Genomic DNA, 20,869 nt, shown 5'->3' with positions numbered 1-20,869 from the left:
TAATTACTTTAAGAAATCTTTATGATCCTATTTCAAGTTAATAAATTGAATACTTAATTGTAATCAAATGTGAAAACATGTTGTTATATGTATTATGTATAGCCAGTAATGTCTTTATTTAAGCAGTGCCTGATCCAAATTCAAAATCTGAAGCATCATTGTGACATCACTTTATTACACAGTCACGTAACCTTCAGGCCCCCTTTCGGATTTTACCTTGACCCTGAATGAAGAGGCTGAAATGGGAATTATTCTTGCCTATCCCGTCAAAAGAAGCTGAAATAGCACGATTCTTTTACAAAGCCTCAACTGGGAAATCCTGAAATGGGACATAACCGTCTGCAATGTGTCAAAAGTCGTGGCAGGTACATAAAGGAGAAGTATAATTTAATTTTCCTAAAAAAAAAAATCTAGCCCGTTTAAAGTTCTATAAGTAAGAACTAGTTTGCCTTTTCAATTTTAAATGTGCAGTAATGAGAAGATATTTTAAAAACAGATAAAGCGATTTTGAATATAACCATTTTAAGATCTAAAAGAGAGTCTTCCTCAGAAACTCTTGATAACATTAAAAATTGCGCTTTATATTCTGGGTCTATTATCATATGGTAGCAGAAATAATGCATGTAATAAGCACGTAATTTATCACTAATAAAACAGTTTCTTGTGAAAGGTACTAAAAATAAAATATTGTGAAACAATTTTAAAACATATTTCTTAATTCATGGAATAAACTTTTAGGGATTTCAGATCAAACCAAGACAAGCAATATTTATTAAAATAGTCTACGACTGGAAAATAAGCTAAAAGACATCAGAGTATTCTTTCCGATATTCTTTTTAAATACATGTTTTAACACATCCAGTTAATCGCAACTTTCTAGTATGACGCATTGATTTTTGAATGTCGGGAAGTCAGACATGTGTTTGCGCTGACACGTACTGTGTGGCATATGAGTACAGCAATTGTTTTCTGCGAACACTTCACTAGGAAGTTTGGCTCATAACAGTCCTTAGATGTTTGGACATTAGTTTTGCGAAAACGTAAGATTTGTGGTTAGTAGATATGATCCAGAGTATCAAGAAGTGTGAAAACGAAATGGAAGAACTTGTTTAAACGAAAGTTCACACAAAGTCCTGACTCAAACCTGATCATGGTGAAAAATGCTTTGCACTGGGAACAAAATCACACTTACCTACAGAGAAGGGATCATCTACTGGTAGATGGAGACTATTCTCAACCCATTGAATTTCCTCAATAGTTTATGTAGGAGATTAATGTAGCGGAATTTTTCGAAACACGGTACTTTTCATATGCGAAGCCAGTTTGCATAGAATGCAATATTCAATAACCAAAACATAAATGCTAGGGTTACTTGAATGCACAAGCTGTATGATCTCAAATATGTCAGTAATGGGGTTGTTATTTTAAACGAATCATTGATTGGGTCTTATTTATCTTAGCAAACTGACTCGATTCGAGTAATAACCGCATTTTCGAAAAGAAGTCTTGCCGATATAACTTCAGGATGCTTCAGTTGCCGTCAAACATTGGTCGTTAAGGTAGGAACAAATTTAGCATGGGAGTGAATAATCATTCTAGGTCTTTTTTGCCTACCGATGAACTGACCCAAGGCAGACCTGTTGCTTGGCGACCATCATCACCAGATTTGTCATATCAATGTTTCTTCTCATATGAGCAACTGGGAAGCCTTTTTATGAGTTTCCCTCTAATTGCACTGAGGATCAAATCGCCAGACGTTCAGTCGTTAATATGCTGTCAGCTAGATGCCTGGTACTTCAGAAAATTTAGGGCAATGAAATCGTCGATGGTATCAAGATTGTATTAAAGTTGCCCTTCTTTTGAGCATTTATTGTGAAATGAGTTCAGTATCATTTTTCTTAACTTTCGACTATTTAAACTGATAGAATGAATTTCTTGTTTAAACTGTTTGAATCCAAATCTTGAGTAGCCTGAATCAAAACATGAGTAATTGGTAGTAGGTATAGATTTCAAAATCAGGAGCATGGAGAAGTACTAAATTATAATGTTTACATGACGTTTGCATTACAGCATTCGACAGTGACACTAAGACTATTTTGATTACTGACAAACCATATCAATGTTTTAACGTAAAGTTAAAATAAAATAGATCCTTCACAGTTGGACAATAACCGCACGCACTACATACAAACCAAATAAAAATACAAACTTGAGGAAAATATTTCTTATTTTACTTTAAATACATTTTCATAATTCGAGGCAAAACAATCTCGGTAGTTTGGTTTAACAGCTGTCTTCTGAAAACCAAGCATTTATAATCAAGAAGCAGTAACACCCCTTAATATTAACTACAAATCCCCATTCTGCACGGCTAAAATAATTGTATAATTAAGCTATATTTCTTATTGCTTAGCAACAAGAAATATTTATGAGGATTGTTATTGCTAATATTTTTAATAGAAACCTAGGTCTTTCTACTTTTAAAATTTTACCTGCGGTACTAGAGTCTTGAGATCCTTAACAGTGTACTTCCTGTTGATTATACTCACGTTTTCTTTCTCATTTTGTAAAGAGATCTGTAGAGGGAAAAATAAGTTATTCATTTAGAAACATGCATGACATATTAGAAACTTTGCAAAATCACCAAAAGAAACTTAGGCTTAAGATAACCAGAAATTGTCAAAACATTTTCGAAACAGATAATAAATCGTCTTAGAAGGCAACGGGACAACTTTTCGGAATATAATATTGAATTTTCTAAATGATAGAAAGAGAAATTTTTCTGCATATAATACTGAATTTTCTAAGTGATTCTTGTAGTTTGTAGAGTGTCGCGCCTCCAACCTGCACGCAAACTAGAGGTGACTGTTGAAACTGGAAAATAGACAGAGTCTTGCTAAGGGTTTAAGTCCCTTTTTATTTAACTTAAGAAATTACAATTTCATGCTCTTGACGCTTACAAACTACGCCGACCCGGCGGTAAAATAAAAATAAGAACCTGAAAAGAAATAATAACAAGACTTTAACTACGAGGCTCTCTAAACGTAACCAACCTCACCGCGTTTTACAATACCGCTGCTAATTCAGCTAACTTTGAATATCACGTTGAACGATTAACAATTCTCCGAGGCAAGCACACAGGCCGAAACGCAAGGTTCTTCAATTTCTGGCTAACTACCTCCGCGCTCGTGAAGTAAGAACAGCACATCTCGAACTCGTTTCCTTTCTATTTAACTCAGAATACTTCCGTTGATAATTTGAATCCTTGCGCGTTCTACTAAAATTTACATACTCTGGCATTGGCAGTTCCAGGGGAAAGTAAGGCTTGACAGGAAAGATAGTTTAAACTTAAAATAAATGTTAGTTAAAATAAATATAAACCCTACATTTGCCGCAGCCAGAATTTGGAAAACGTAGAAGCAGATCCTACAATCGACCTGTTGTAAAGTTTCTACAATTCTGAACTAACTGTTAAGAGCCTCGTTTACACAAAAAGATCTTATGTAACAAAAGTATACTAAATTTCTGTCGATACTTATATAAATCTCTCTTCTTACAGCAACTTTTCCTGGACTTCATCAATCAATCTTGGTCTTTTCCTTCCAGCATCTGGAAGGAATAAGTATCAGTATCTTTCTAAATACATTATAATTTACACTTTCTTGACACAATAAATTTTTGTTTTTAAACGATTCGTTTTCCTTAGTTATTGCTTAATTCGCATTCATTCAATTTTTCAAGCATTAATTTAACTTTACCCTGACTCTCCACCATGTGTGGTGTCAAACGGGAATATTCGTGTTTTAGTCTTACAACACTTCCCCTAACCACCATGATTTGTTAGAATTCAACGACCAAATAGACACACCTTACTCGACATTCTACAACTCAATGAGCTACTTTAACATTCTTAAAAATTCAAGTGTAGGTGGAGAACCCTACAAAACACATTCATTCTAACTTCCCCCTCATTCATCTTTAAACATGCAGGCTTTCGCTCTAAAGCATGACTTTATCTACAGTTTAATACTTAAATTTTGAATTAATTCCTTTTGAGAGTTTTACTTTTAGCATCTAAAATTTTTGCTTCTAGACTAAATTCTACTTTTACATAACATTCAAGTATTTACGTACATTTACAAAATTTTAATACATATGATTTTTACAATTTACCATAAAATGAATAAGAGAAATAAATTTTTACTTTACTCATTCTTCGCCAAGCTGGCGGCACTGAAACTAAAATTCTTATTAATACAAGAATACGAAGTTATTTTTATCTTCGGCCAAATTTTGGCTTTAACATAACAGAATTAGTCTTTCGACCAACAGAAAATGGTTTTTCTTAGCTTTTATACTTAAAGAAAATAATACTTTCGCCTTAGCTAAATAAAGTAAAACAAAACTAAGTCTCAACCGAGACATCTTGACTTTCGTCAAAACATAGAACTTCGTACTTATGCATAACATTTCGGAACAAAAGAGAAAAAAATTTTATAGAAGATTTTAACTTATCTTTGAGTTTTCGATGCTTGAAACTCCGTCATTCTTTTGTGGCAATATTGTTCCCAAGTTATAGGTTTCATGGACGTCAATCTTCTCGTTACTGACCTCCGAGTGTCGTCACATTAGTTTTTCTTTTGCGTCCTCTGCATGCTGGCCTCTTGGCGGAGTAATCGTCGGGCTGTTGTCGTTTCCGTTTTTCCATGGGACGGCTGGTCTTTACGTCCTCCGGCCTGGAGTCCTTCTTGAATTTCTTCTGTTCCTGGTATTTTTGTTCCTCCTGTTGACGTTTCAGTTTCCGGAACGGCGGCCTTGCTGGCACCTGACTCTCTGACCCTGGGCGCGTTCTCCTTGATGTATAATTTCTCCTGCGATCCGTTGTAGGTGGTGTTTTGCTCTTTACCACGGTTTCTTTACGCGGTGCATCTGTATTCTTGTTTTTCTTAAATGCTGGAGTTTGAAAGTTTTTCTTTTTTCTTTTTGGTACCGTCGTCCGAGTTGTAGAAGGGCTAGGTCTCTCTTCAGTTCTCTGCTTCTTGGAACAGTTGTTGTTATCTCTGGACCTTCTACTTCGTTTAGACTTGAGTCCTGCAAAAAACTTTTAAGGATTTCAAAATCATTTGGATTATAGTATTTTTTCACCTGGTCGGGACTTGCTTTACAGACCTCCCCTCTCTCGTTCTTAAGATATAATACGACACCTTTGATTTCATGAATTACATAGGGGCCTTCAAATTTTGGAGCTAGGTTTGCCGTAAAATTGTCTGGGGCACTTGCTAAAGAAAATTTCCGCTTCAATACTTTATCCCCAACTTTAAAATCTGCTTCACGGCGTTTTCTATCATAATATGTTTTTTGCGTATTTCTTGCCGTATCCGAGCTTTTAAGCGCCTGATCAATCAGTTTTTGCACATCTTTCTGTTTAAACTCTTGCTCTCTTTGTTGCACAAAGAATAATTTATCTAAAGGCGTAATTAACTTTCTACCTAAAAATAATTCTGCTGGGGTTTTTCCCGTAGTATCGTGATTTGCCGTTCTTAAAGCATAAGCTAATTCATTTATGTAGCCATCCCAGCGCTTGTGATGTGTGCTCACGTAACTGCGAATTATTTTTACTATGTTTTTATTCACTCTTTCTGCTATGTTTGCCTGTGGTCTATACGGAAACATTTTGATATGGCGTATACCAAGTCCATTGCATATGTTTTCAAATATTTGACTAATGAATTGTTTTCCGTTATCGCTAATGACTTTTATCGGTGCACCGTATTTTAAAATGTATCTGTGTAAGAATGCATCTGCGACTGTTTTGGCTGACGCGCGTTTAAGTGGAACTATTTCTGTCCATTTTGAAAAATGATCTACTATTACTAAAAGAAAACGATTTTTATTTAACTCGCTCTGGGGGAAGGGACCAAGAAGATCTATGCCTAAAATTTCATTCGGAAATGTAGCGCGAATGCTATTTAAGTACCCGGCCGGGCTGTAATTAATATCATTTATTAACTGACATTGATTGCAGGACCTGACATACGCCGTTACTATTTTGTATAATTGCGGGAAATATACCGCCTCGCGTACCCTTTTTAAAGTCTTTCTGACCCCTAAATGACCCGCTGTTTTCGCGTCGTGTAATTCCTTCAAAATGCTTAATCGAAGCGAGGCTGGGATGACTGGTTTGTACTCAAGATTTTCGTTTGTTGTTTTCGTATAAAATAATAAATTATCTGTTATTTCATAGTTTTCTGCTCTATTTCTTATCGCATCGATACCTGTGTGCTCAAAGCTTCGGGTCTTTTAAATATGCATAGATATTTCCAAATTCAGGATCAGCTTTCAGTTCAGTAATAACCGTATCTCTAGAATCTAAAATTTTTGAAGTCAACACAGTGCATTTAAGTTCATTTCCTTCATCGTCCAGTTTTATACGAGAAAGTGCGTCAGCTACATTGTTTTCCTTACCCGGTTTATATTTTATTCTGATATTATATTATTGGAGTTTTAAAGCCCATCTTATTAACCTGGGCGTTAGGTTTTTCCCCGAGTAAAGTCTACCAACAGCCGCATGATCCGAAAAGACTGTTACTGGCGCTTTGCCGAAATAAACTCGAAATTTGTGTACAGCCATTAATACGGCTAATGTTTCTCTTTCTGTAGCTGTATAATTCCTTTGCGTCTGATTCAAAGTTTTACTAGAAAATGCCAGAGGATGGCTAATTTGCATAAGAACCGCACCCACCGCATAGTCTGACGCATCTGCTGCAATTTCCAGGTTTTCGTCACCCTCCGGGAATTTTAAAATAGGGGCATTGTTGAGCGCTTCTTTTAATCTTTCAAAAGCTGTGTTTGCTTCCGCTGTCCACGTAAATTTACCTTTCTTTCTTTTGATTACTAAGAGTGGTTCAACAATATTAGCGAAATCTTTTATGAAAGACCGATAGTAAGAACATAACCCAAGGAAAGAAGAAAGTTTCTTGGCGGTGTTGGGCGGTGGGAAATTCTTGATGGCTTTTATTTTTGAATCTTGCGTTTCTATACCCTTTTGCGAAATTTTATAACCGAGATATTTAAGTTCTTTAGTTGCGAACTTGCATTTTGAGGCGTTAATTGTAAGACCGGCCTCTTTTAATAATTTAAAAACTTGTTCTAGATCATTAATGTGTTGTTCCAACGTACTACTCGTTATAATTATATCATCTAGATAAATTAAAGTTGATTTTCCTAGGACAGGCTTTAGAACAATGTCCATAGCTCTCTGGAATGTTGATGGGGCCCCACACAACCCAAAGGGCATGCGTAAAAATGCATAAGTGCCCGATTTTGTTATAAACGCGGTTTTATGTACGTCTTCGGGTCTCATAGCTATTTGATAGTAGCCAGACGTTAAGTCCAAAGTAGACATGTATCTTGTCGATTTGATCTGTCTAATGATTTCCTCTATAACCGGCAAAGGGTAAACTGGAAATTTAGTAATACTATTTAGTTATCTGTAATCGATAGCAAACCTCCAAGCCCTTTTATCCGAAGGAGGAAACTCGTTCTTTTTCCTACATAGTACGACTGGACTCGCGTACTCACTATTTATGGGCGTTATTATTTTATTCTTTAACATCTCCTGAATATGTTCTTCGATGATTACGTCTTTTTGTTTGTCGTACCGATAAGGTTTATTCCTACAAGGTTTTTCGGCAGTTACTTGTATCTTATGCGTAACTATCTGACAATTTCCTAGTTTTTCTGAAAACAAATTAGAAAAATTACTCACCACTTGCTGTATTGCTTGCCTTTCATGGTCATTCAGATGGCTAAGGTCCACTTGCGGTGTCTCCACAGGTTCCACCACCCTCTGGTCCATCTCCAGTACCACGGAACTGTCTTGAAAATTCAATTTGGCCCTCGTTGCCCTGAAAAACTCCATACCTAAAATAAGAGGGTTTTGCAGATTTTTCACTACAAAAATTAATACTTTGAGGCTTTCCTCTTTTACCTGTATGTTTAATGATAATTTCCCGATGCAGTGACATGTTTTTCCTTGCGCCGCTATAATTTCCGTATTTTTGGTTTTAAATAATCGTACCCTATAAAAATTCTTTTTGAAGAAATCTTCGCTCATAAAATTTCCTTCTGCTCCTGTATCGATGAGGGCTTCTACTGGTACATCGCCAAGCAGGACTTGTATAATTGGTAGATGTGAGTTTTTTACGATGACCGTATTTAAATGTCTATTTGAGGGTTTTTTTAAAAATTCCGGGGTCTGGATCCTTCCTTTCACAGGCCCCTCTACTCGTTTAAAGCTTTCTTTTCAAGTTGTGCCTTCTGGGTACGCGGATTTTTATCTTCGAATTTTCTTTTTGGGCCTTGACCTTCGAGTTTCGATGAGTTAGCTTGATAGCTCTTTCCCCCATAAGAGCGATTTCCATTTCTGGTTTCCTCATTTGAATATTTCCTTCGGGTACTTTGAGAATACGGTGCCCCTCTAGCTTTTTCCGCTATTCTGCGATTTTGAAACTTCACCGCCAATTCGAAGAGCTCCTGCAATGTGCTTGGGTGTCTAATTTCGAAGTAGTCTTGAACAGCGGGTAACAATCTTGGTAAGATTATTTCAATAATCTCCGCATCGGGTTTCTTTCCATACAGCATATCCGTCAGCTTAATTTTTCGTAGGATAAAGTCCGACAACTCTTCTATATCCCGTTGATAGAAACTATATAGTTCGGCTTCCAGCGTTGCTCGATCTTTCACTATGGGGAGGCCTTTACTAACGATTTTTTGAAATTTTCAAATGTATATGTCTGGCTTCCAAATTCCCCTAATAAAAATTTGCCTATATTTTTCCACCATAGCGCGGCCTGTCCTCTTAGTGCGGATGTGGCGATGGCAACTTTTTGTCTTTCAGGAACAAGGTAGAGCTGAAAGTGGTTTTCTAGACCTTCTAGAAATACCGCCACCGAATTTTTTCCGTCGAAATGGACGTTTGGCTTGATTGACGCTCTCAAAGTATGGACCAGGTATCCAAATCCTTCCAATTGGCTTGTCATTTCTTGGTGTTGTCCAGCGGCTTCCATCCAATTTTCGGCCATTTCAGTTCGATAAGTTTTCGGGCGCCAATGTAGCGTTGCGCGCCTCCAACTTGCACGCAACCAAGAGGTGACTGTTGAAACTGGAAAATAGACAGAGTCTTGCTAAGGGTTTAAGTCCCTTTTTATTTAACTTAAGAAATTACAATTTCGTGCTCTTGACGCTTACAAACTACGCCGACCCGGCGGTAAAATAAAAATAAGAACCTGAAAAGAAATAATAACAAGACTTTAACTACGAGGCTCTCTAAACGTAACCAACCTCACCGCGTTTTACAATACCGCTGCTAATTCAGCTAACTTTGAATATCACGTTGAACGATTAACAATTCTCCGAGGCAAGCACACAGGCCGAAACGCAAAGTTCTTCAATTTCTGGCTAACTACCTCCGCGCTCGTGAAGTAAGAACAGCACATCTCGAACTCGTTTCCTTTCTATTTAACTCAGAATACTTCCGTTGATAATTTGAATCCTTGCGCGTTCTACTAAAATTTACATACTCTGGCATTGGCAGTTCCAGGGGAAAGTAAGGCTTGACAGGAAAGATAGTTTAAACTTAAAATAAATGTTAGTTGAAATAAATATAAACCCTACAACCTTTTATCTTATAACAGGAGAGGCGACGAGAAAAAAGTGTGCGTGGAGTAAACGTGCTCAGCTAATCAATATTTCACTAATGTTCAGTAATATTTAGCAATGTTTTTACCCGAAACATTGTGTTAAGAGACGTTTTTGATTAATTGTGTGCTTTATGTATCTATACTGCTCATTGCTGCCCAGAATTTGTGTTGTAAAATAAAACAATAAGTCATTCACCTTCGTTTAATCTTCATTTAATATTATTTATTGATTATTTAATTTTATTTAACTTTCGTTTAATCTTATCACCAAGTCTCTAAATATATACACAACTTTAAATTTAGATTTATTCTCCAACTTTTAATTCTCCCATTTTCATTCCTATGAACTTCATACCGTAGCGAGTTTCACGCGTTCGAGTATTCCATTCATTAGAGAATTGGAAGCTTACTACTGTTAAATACTCAGAATATTTTTAACTCTTCCTACTCAATCCTTTATTTGTTTGCTATCATGAAATACTTATATAATTTCTGCTTCAAAGTATTATTTAAATTTGATATGTATATATACTAATGATTTTTATTCAGTATGATGAAAATTTTTCAAATTGCAAAAATAAAATTTTAAAAAACTCTACGTTTAATATATAATTCTGGAAAGGAAAAAATAATTAAATTATCTACAACTTTTACGTAGACTAGTTTTAGTTATTCGTCGAAAGAGGATACATGTATTCAAAATTTAATGCATCTTAAAAATCTACTGTCTAACATTCATCAGGTTTCAAAATAATATAGTGTTTTTAGTTAAGTTGCGCCTAAATAAATATTGACACTTGAAAAGAATAAGAAACTCAAAAAGTATTTTGCGCGCATTTCACATATTCTATGTGGCCCTTCCAGTTGTTATTTATATTCTATATGTGTCAGCTACACGTTAATATGTTGAGTTTATCAGGTTCTATGTTCCTCCTTACTGGCTTTGGGAACATTAAATGACCTGACTCGGAACAGGGAGCTTACTAAAGCTATGTTCAATAAATGTGGGAAGTAGACAAGATACACAGGAAGGGTATACGAAACCCTTTATTTTTCTCTCTTTACAATGATTTCCGGACTTCGGAATACAGAGACCAACCACTTGTGGTCTGAACGTAAGAATATAAAAATATTAACTAAATTCTAACTAAGCTAACTTTGGATTAATAAACAAGTGTCTACTTGAAGATTGGCCGTATATTAACAGAAAGGCCGTATGTAGTACAGAGAACTGTTAACACTACGATACGTTTAAAATTATGAAGAGGATTAAACCTCTGGCCTTGAAGGCAACCAGCAACCGAGTAAAACTGCTATGGCAAGCGGCCTGCTCCTAATCACTCCTTCCTCTCTCTTGCTTGGCAAAAAGCCACAACTTAAGTACTTGGCGTTCGCAAGACAAATTTGCATAAATAAGTTAAAGCTTTTAATTCTGGCCGGAAGTAGAAAATAAGAAGTGATACTAAAGATTTAAAATAAAATAAACGTTAGTAAAATTTAAGATCCTTACAAGTTCACTACACGCGTTTTAGAGCTTTCCCTATCCAGTGTCATCATAGCCCATTTGATGTATTCTGTAAAGTGCACTATATTATTTGGCAATGAAATGAATTTTTCTAAAGGAAGACTTCATGTGATATTAAATCAGGTGACAAGGGGACAGTACCATGAAAGGTATCAACCGAACACGACAACTTCTCATTACCGCGTACAGTGTTGCATCGTTGACATGGAGCTCCGCTTTTGTAGTTCTGCTTAATAAAAACACCTTGAAATGCAATGATTTTCTTATCAAGTGCCAATTCACTTGGTCAGTAACCAACGTAAGACGGAAGTTGTATATTTATTCACGAACTCACCACACCCAACCTGCTCCTATGCCGATGGAATTAATATTAAGGGGTGTTATTGCTTAATTAATAAAGTTGTTTGATTGAACTTGAAAATATACATTCTTACGTAGCTTCAGCCCACCGCGATGCCTAAAATGTGCCCAAAGCCACAGGATACAAAAATTACAACATACACAGCTGAGAATCTCAAAATTGTTTTCTGTCCAAAGAACATATAAGTTCGTATTGTGAAGGCAAAGAATACAGCAACAAAACATAACCTCAGATGTGCACGAAAAAAACTACTTCCTGTGAACAGTAAAATCGTGAGCACGAAAAAAACTACTTCCTGTGAACAGTAAAATCGTGAGCACGAAAAACACTACTTCCTGTGAACAGAAAGTTCCCACGGCAGAAGATTTCCTCGCCGTCTCTAAGACCGAATGAGATAGAAAACCAGGAATAAAATAAAAAAAGCTTTGCGAACTGTTTCAAAAGCATGAAAATCCCGCAGAAAGAAAAATCGGAATATTCACGCCTTTGAAAAAACTCCTGAACTCGCAGCTATGAGACGCCTTGTCCAGGGATTCAAGCAATGGAAAGCAGCAAGTAGCGTATTAGAATTCTGTTTGCAAGTCTTTGACATCATTGAATAGTTAGTTGCTTAGAATGCATCATCATATTTTGCACAGCGATTTTTCCTCTCCAGCTTTGTGTACAACGTAGCCTTCATCTGTTTCACCAGACGGTGAAGTATGCCAAACTAAGGTTTCGTTGAATGTATTTATGCGTTTGGCACGCAGTTCTTTCAATTACCACCAACGGCTTACAGGTCTCAATCACAGAGGTAGTACGCCTTTTATACCACTTATACCACCACGTTACGGTAACAGCCAGCAACTACTTGGTGTGTGTGTCTTGTGACCAGTGGGCGCTTAAAGAATATTTTTACTTGTCTGAGAAGAATTTAGTGAATTTCCAATTCTTTTCATGTATTAATTATTATTATTATGTGCATAAAATTTAAAATTAGAGCGGTTTAAAAATGATGAAACATTTATACTAGCCCTGTATTATTAAATGATAAATTTCTAAAATAAAACCCTCTTCGGGAATTTGCGATAGTCCAACCGAAAAACGTATAGAATTTTAGGTTGCGTACGTACTTAAAGTTAAGTAAAATTGCAGTTTAATTGGTATCTGCATAATTAACTGTTCATTTTTTAACAGTAGTATTTAGGAGACTTGTGTATAATTCAAATGTCTTATTTTTTTAGAATTAATTATATATTACAAAATAATAAATTTTGCAAATAAAATAATTCACATTTAGAGTGTATTGCTTTGTTTATTGCATTTTTGCGTAAGAGAAAAGATATAATACCGTACTTTTTTTGCTGACTCATTCAACCAATGGAGCGCTGAAGAAAATTTTGAAAGTACAATGCCTTTAAAACTCTGCCAAAATTGTTTACGTATTAATTATAAAATGCTATAGTTTTAATTTCATAGTCTCTTTGCAATTAATGCGAATACGCATGATATTTGCGCTAGATTATAACAAAATCCAAGTGTGCTAACTGGCTAAGAAGACGATGCCTTCGTGGAGGACTTTCGGAATGCAAGTCGCTCGTACTCACGTTGCACGTGGGCAAAATCACGAAAGGTACACATGGCAAACACCCCGTTTATCTGGTTTCGAGCCTGGGTCGAAATATCAGTATTCAACAGTCTTAACTACTAGACCAATGGTGGGACCGTGTTAGGCTCTATATGATTTGACAATTTCCTAAATGCATCCATCCTATATCAGGAACAGTTCCTAACTGCATGCAAAATATTCAGCAGTTCCTTGTCTAATTCATACTCAAATGAAAAATTTCTAATTATTTCATACATTTTGTTGAGCAGATATGAGTGAAAAAAGTTACCTTGCATAAAACGAAAGAAATAAACAGATAAAAAAATGAATTAATACTACGGTATACAACGAAGAAATACAAAAAAAAAAAAAAAAAAAAAAAAAAAATCTGTAAAAAAATTGGATTGAAAGGGAAATGACAAATTTCAATACTTACATTGGCAAGCATAACTTCGAATTCGAATGCTTTGTAAATTGGACTTTTCGGTAAGTTATATGCACCGAGTTCGTCTGCTGATTTTTCCATGGAGAGCACGTAATCTCTAACGGATTTATCAGTTACTCCACGCAACAAATATCTACTATCCATTCCAAATGATGGTTTTCCCAACTTGAAAAAAAGAAAACATAAGTACTATTGGTAAGAGATAAAAGATTCAAAACTTTTTCCGTGTTAAGATTAATACAATCAATAGTTTACGATGCCACACTACTTTAAATGCCAAGTACTAGAACCGTAAAGACAGACTTACGACTTGTCCCATCTTTCCTTCTAGGTCTTGTTAACACAAAATCAAATGAAGTTTTTAACAAAATCTATTTCTTAACAAGTCAGGCTGACAAATACACAAAATTCATACAATAAGAGAAATTTTCTCTGAAATTTACGGGAAATGCTAAACACGCGTTCAAACGTTGAAAATTTGAAATGCAAATTAGCAAGCAAAAACGTACGCTCTCGCTCGGGCCCTAAGTATTCGCAAAGCAAATGCGGCTTGCCGAAGCTAAAGCCGATAATTAAATTCAAGGAGATCTACATACAGTAGCATGTCAGCGAGGGCTGTCATATGTTCTCTTTCAAACTCAGAACTCTACACTTATATCCACTAACTAATTTGCAAGCAAACTAATGGCTTAATTAATATAACACTTTACGATTTTTATTAACTAACCGTCCATGGACAGTAGTGATTTTATACACTTCTAGAAAGCAAGCCCTATCGTTTTTCAAATAGCAACTTTTCAGAATTTTGAACTTATTTCGAATGTTGAACAGAAATCATTCAATTTTGTTAAAAACTGACTACCATGAAATGCTAGTTTTCCATCGGCATTTTCAGGAATCGAAAAAGGTTTAAACTTGAATGCTTTTGACACCCTTCTCAGTATTGCCTTAATTAATGGCTGCATAGTCTAAAATCAGCAATATTCCAATATGGAATACATTACTGGTAAGTAAAACGTAATAGGTTACTGTTGACACATAATTTCATGAATTGGATTTACAGTTAAGCAGGAATTATGTATTTTGTTGACACTATTTACAAAACTAGCCAAATATTATCACAATCGTTGTAAAATACCATCATATCATAAAAAATGTAGTATAACATATGTTCGCAAAAATTTAGCAATCGCTATATCGCAAACCAATAATTTTGAAATTTGTTCTCAAAATGCAACTTATGTCCATAGCTCTCCGTAATTAGGATCTGGGATTTTACGTGACAATCAAAGTAATAATGCACTGTTTTTAATGTTAATAATTGTACCTGTCCATGGTAACTAGGCTTGCTTCAATTAAACTAACTTATTAGAATGATGCAAATATTCGAATTTCATCAGTGTTTCGAAAGTTTGAATTCCTCGAAAATTCCTCTTTCACCATAAAACACATTCAGTGATTGAAAACAATAATTTTTCGGCATTATGAAATTTTAACCAAGGTAATTTGACATATCTGATAATCTAGTAGTGTTAATATCCTGAATATGCTGCATTATTAAATTATTGCTGGCTTGCGATTACTTCATAAAAATTAAACAGGAATTTTATGCAAGGAAATTAAATTGACGTACTCTTAAAAGTCTTCTCCAGCGACACTGCAGTGCACGAAAATGCTGTGTGAAAATCGAGCTCGAGAATAAACGATGAAAAGTGTTAAATGAGAATAATGATATTCAGAGTTCTGTTTTACATGTTTGTCTGTTTCAATCTGGAAAATAAATTTGGAGCTGATAGTTCGATGCCGTAGCCCAACATCTCGAAGAGATTATCACTTAATTATAAAAATATAAATAAATAAATAAAATTTAGAAAATTAAAATAAATGTACTGAAATTGAAAAACACATAAAGACATTTCAGTTTATTTTAGAAATCAAACAACAAAAATCAGCGTTATATTTGCAAATTTTCCAGGACTAGTTTCGATGGTTTGGCTATCCAACCATCTGCCTCAGCTGTCAAAGTACAAACGAACGAGTATGCATCGGTTTGCTTTCCACCACACTTCAAATCATGTCATCCCACTAAACAGATGTTCGCTTCATTTAATTCTTTTGTCAAGTTTACTACTCCTAATTGGCTCTTGATGAAGAATTAAATTATTTAACAGCAGTTGCTATTGACAAGGGCATTTCACCCAAAATTATTAACCGAGCATTTAATAAATTCTCATCTCAACATTCCAAAAGGCACACTCTTGTCTTAGAAGATTAGAAGAATTCTGTTGTCATTCCTTTATTTTCATCAATTAGATATAAAGCTGCACATATTTTACAGAAATTTAACTTTAGCGTCATTTATTCTCTTATCAATAAAATCTCAGTTCAATACTTAAGGACCCCATTGCAGATATGGATTTCGGAATTCATATCCTGGAGTTGTTACAGAATTCCTTCTCAATGTGGTTTAATTTTCATTGGTCAAACTATGACAGCTTAAAATTTCGAGTTGAAGAACATGAGACATAAGTTAGAAAAAAGCCAACGCAGAAGTCCTCTGTTACCCAGCACTGTTGGTCCGAAAATCTCACTTTCCAATTTTCCTCAGCCAAAATTATTCAAAAATCATCTTCCATTGGTGAATTATATTTTCTATAAGGCAATTCACATTAAAAAATCTTTCTGTTCTGATTAACGACTCTAATTCCAAGCCATTTTTATCTTCAGCCTTTAAAAATATTATGTTTTTGTTTTCCTGTTCCATCAATAGATGACACCAATAGCTTAACTCCTACCCAGCCATCCTTCCCTTATCTTACCACCATATTTATCTCGTTCATTTGCACTTTGACAGCTGAGGAAGTTGATTCGGTAGTCAAACCATCGAAATTAGTCCTGGAAAATTCGCAAATACAACGCTTATTTCTGTTGTTTGGCTTCTAAAATAATCATTGTTCGGCGCGTTATTTTAACCTAAATTTCAGTTTATCTTAATATGGAGATTTCTGTTCATCTTTTGAAACATTTTTAAGTCAAGCACATAAAATAAGTCTACCAGTTTAAGTCCCACAGGTATTATAAATTAGAGTATGAAGTCTGTTCAAATTGGCAAAGAAAAATAATAAGAAAAAAAATTGCCATGATAGTATTTCATCATTGATTATGTAGTCACTGAACAGAGAAAATATTTACTTATTTATTTACTTAAAAAGATTTAAAGATTTAAATATCCACGAAATAGCTGTGAATATTTTTTATGGATCACCTGAATACGTAGCTTGCTCAAACTGACTGCATTCGAAGTGTTGAATGAATAAATAACCAATCTGCAGTTTCGAAAAGTATTTACGAGATAAACGTCTTTCACTATATTTTAAATTTTCTTCTATTATCGTCTATAATCTCACTAGTAACTCATTAGTTCTTAGTCTTGCTTTTTAAATAAAACATTTTGTTTACTACATTACATCTTGAAAATGGAATATAGATAAGACATGTATGCTCACCTTTATAATGTTCGCCGTGTTATTCTCGTTGTCCATCGTAACAGATAATGATATAAAAATATCGTGATTGTAGCCCAGATTGCGGATTTTAATCAAAGTATCAATCCAGTCAAACTTTGCCGAGTTCCACCTTCTTACTTGTATCACTGGCCACCCTCCTAGATGCTTTAAGATTGCTCTCAGAGGTCTATTAGCCGCTGACTTGAGACCCTCTATAGATAAAAACATTTTTAAAAAGGGTACCATCCAGCATCTGCCTGCTCAGTGGCATTTATTATAACAATAATTATAACAATTTAGAGTACATGTTACATTACAATTGGTTAATGTACAAAACATAAGTAATTAGAAATGTTGAATATACAACTTTAAACATAGATAGCTTTAAAAGAAAAATAAAATAAAAATGTAAAGTCTATGAAGAGGTCAACATATAAATATATGTAAAAGTCCATATCTTGTAGAATGTACAAGAATGTCCATATGTAGAAGTCCATAGTTTAAGAATAAGTCCATAGTTTATTTAGATCAGAATACGCCTGTTGAATCATATTTATGGAGCTTTTAAATTTTTACACTCGATGGATAAGTAGTTTATGATGTTTTGAAGTTTATTGCGAAGGAAGTTGCTTTTTAGTATTTTGTTTGAACCGCAGGTGTGCTGATGTTGTGGTAAATGGCTTGAGGTGAAGATCCTTTGCGATTTTGCAGTTAAATAGATAGTGATCAAGAGTGCCAATATGTCTGCAGATACATAGGTTTGAGTGATGGTGACCGAATCTGTTAAAATATTCTGGAAAAAGACCATGTGAGGACAAAAAGTTAGTGATTGCTCTATTGGAGGATAATAATTTTCTTGCCCGTACCGGTAGGAATAGGAAAGCTCTTCTGTTTGTATTTTTCGATGTCCATTGCTGTTTCCAGAGGTCAAGTAGATCTTCTTCCAGTTTATTGTTTAAGTAAGATAAAAGATTTGGTAGGAAATGTTGAGGTAAAGACGGATAGCCTGTTTGGCTAGTTCATCAGATATTTCCTTTCCTATCGGGCTTTTGTCCATTTGAATTTGGGTAATTGGATGTGAGTAAAGTGAGTGAGAAGGTAATAAATATTGCGAACTACTGGAAATCGACTATGAACAATTATTGCAAAGATGCTGGATGCATTAATGGATTAGTTTATTGTTAGAGAAGACACAGCATGCAGAGCCTACTCCTAGTTCAGTTTTGGATCCATCAGTAAATATTTGTAGCGCGAAGCAAGTAGATGGAGATGTAGTAATAAGTAATTCTGTATAAAAATCAGATGGATTTAAATCAGTACTGTCAAACCGCTGTTCAAATTTATCCGGGAAATATTGATTATTATTCAGACTGCTATGTAGACGTATTCCTGTTACGATGGTTTGGCGCACCGTCGTCATGGACAGATGGATGGTCACTATTATACGCGAGTGTAAATTTTTAATAGTGTAAATGTTTACTTTTCAGAAAAATAACGCCGGACCTCCTTTGGAAACCATCCGTAGACAAGTACTGCAAGTCATTTCTCGGCCAACGAGTTCTTCAGATCTTAAACCGAACGAGTACTTGTAGGACATGATTGCCGCTGCGAGAACGAATTGTGAAGAATGGTTGAAAGTATAGAAAGGTCCCTCCGCTAAGACACCATCGCACACTGATTTTATCTATGCTTCCAATGGTTGCTTATAGTATCGCCGCAAGAAATAGCTCTATTTCCTATTGATTAATCCTTAGTTTTCAGTAGCAACTAAAGGGTTCGTTCTTGAAGGAGAGGGTTCTGTATCTGATCGCCCTCGAAATCGGCGAATCTTCATTCAAAATATTGTTACTTTTTTTTCCTCACCCCAGTTGTTATGTTATTTTCTTCCTTCACGTTCGTACGGGGTTCGCGTGGATTTGGAGTGAATAACGACGGCAGCACTTGATGGAATATCGAAACACACTTTATTTACCAATATTAATCAGGACAGCTCCAAAATCACTTTTACAGTCATCGAACTGTTATAAACACGCTGACACGTTCAGCGACACAGCCTTCACATTGTCAGGCAATAGCGGTGGAGACAGCTTCACTGCAAAGCACCAGAGTGCAACTCCCGACTCTGCTCCGTCGTTCTCGGAACTCCGCGTACTCTCAAAACTCTCCACTCTACAACTCGTGATGCACTCGACGGCACACAAAGCGCAGCTCCCGACTCTTCGGTTCAGTCGTTCTTGGAGCTTAACACACTCTCTCGACGATGCACTAACAGCGATACACAAAGAGATTCTTTGATGTACTCGACGACCCACTCGGCACTCGCTGACCGGCTGTCATCTGGATCGTTTCCGCACGGACTAGCTAGATGAGACACACTATCTCATACTGCAGACCAGCAGGGTTTATATAGCTTTCGGCTTGTGATCGAGAACATTCTAGGCTAAACCGGTAAGAATTCGTTCCAAAAGGTTCTCCATCCGTCCATAGCATATCGCCAATTTTGCCGCCAAATGGGCGATTTCTTGCCAAATGTGGCAACCCTGTGTTCCTTCTAATTTATGGCAACCCTAAAACTGCTTTGCGGGGAAGCCATCCTACCGCACCTATACATTTCGTAACAATATATTACACCTATACGTTTTCCAATTTTATACTGAAGTATTATTGTATCATTATCCCTAGGAAGAGGATGTTCAATATCTGTTAACAAGTTAGTATTTATGAGTTCAAGCCGATGCACAAACAAATATTTTACTTGATTATTATGGTTGTTGTTATTACATTGTAAATTGAAAACAGAAAAAGATTCACCTGGCAATCATGAAAGGATATGAAGATAAGTGTAGTTACCGTGTAACTTAAATTGGATTGGATTATTTATATTATGGTAAAGCACAAGATATTTGCTATTTTGCAAGACATTGTAAGGATACCCGGTTTGTTGAAGAAAATCACAAATATCTCATGCATTTAGCCGGTTCTCAGGTATTTGATCGTGGCTCCAACTAAAAGTGTTCAGCGATTTTGCCGTTTGGCCGCGGCTGATTACCTGTATAAACTTAAAAAACCCATACATCAGGTAATTGTTTCACGCACATTTAACGTAGTAAGATACATAGCATTCTGGTGTATTAGAAGTTTTGACAGTATGTTATCAACTGAATTGTCATATGAACGCCGTGCACTTAATTTAGTAGAATTTGAAAAATTTAGCAGAATTTAAGAAGCTTAATTTAGTAGAATTTAAGAAAGAAGTATACCTTTGTGAGGATCATACTTACCATACAAACCGGATGACTTTTATTTTTTGAGTATATTTTTTTAATTAAACTCACATTTTGTTTCGTAATTTTAAATAGTTGTCAAAAGAGTCTGTATGAATTTTTAAAATATTAACGGACGTCTGTTATTGTACTTTTCAAATTTTACACCTGCTGGTATTTATTGGTACGCAGCGTACTTAAGAATAATAAACTAACTTAATTGATTATTGCCGATTTTGGCACCATTTATTAATGGTATGCCGTAAATTAGGAAGTAACCGGTCATATTCTGTGGCATTTTTTTAATATAACTAGTTTAAATTTTAACTGAAAATTCTTGAATCGCTAATGTTTTTGTGTTTGTCAAAAATATAAATTAACTTTTATTATAGTTGTCGGAAATGGTAATTTCATTCGAAAAAAGGCTACAAACTTTATTTGAAGAGCCACCCTAAACAACAAGAAAAATTATCTTGACAT

The 20,869-nt window shown here is 35.3% G+C and overlaps 1 protein-coding gene across 1 annotated transcript in view; it reads right to left on the bottom strand.

Moving 5' to 3' along the window:
- Positions 1–20,869, bottom strand: part of LOC118181125 (neprilysin-2-like) — a 98,550-nt gene that overhangs the window by 57,855 nt on the left and 19,826 nt on the right. The window contains exons 6-8 of the mRNA XM_085812399.1: positions 17,127–17,338; positions 13,612–13,785; positions 2,493–2,576 (exon numbers count right to left, since the gene is read on the bottom strand). Coding sequence (XP_085668525.1) covers positions 2,493–2,576; positions 13,612–13,785; positions 17,127–17,338 — 470 coding nt within the window. The remainder of the gene's footprint in view (positions 1–2,492; positions 2,577–13,611; positions 13,786–17,126; positions 17,339–20,869) is intronic.

Source organism: Stegodyphus dumicola, chromosome 3 (genome assembly GCF_044657685.1).
Source record: "Stegodyphus dumicola isolate Sdum_Otavi_A_Nest chromosome 3, ASM4465768v1".
Taxonomy (NCBI): domain Eukaryota; kingdom Metazoa; phylum Arthropoda; class Arachnida; order Araneae; family Eresidae; genus Stegodyphus; species Stegodyphus dumicola.
The sequence above is the reverse complement of the archived record's forward strand: the minus strand, read 5'-3'. Positions and strand labels throughout refer to the sequence as shown.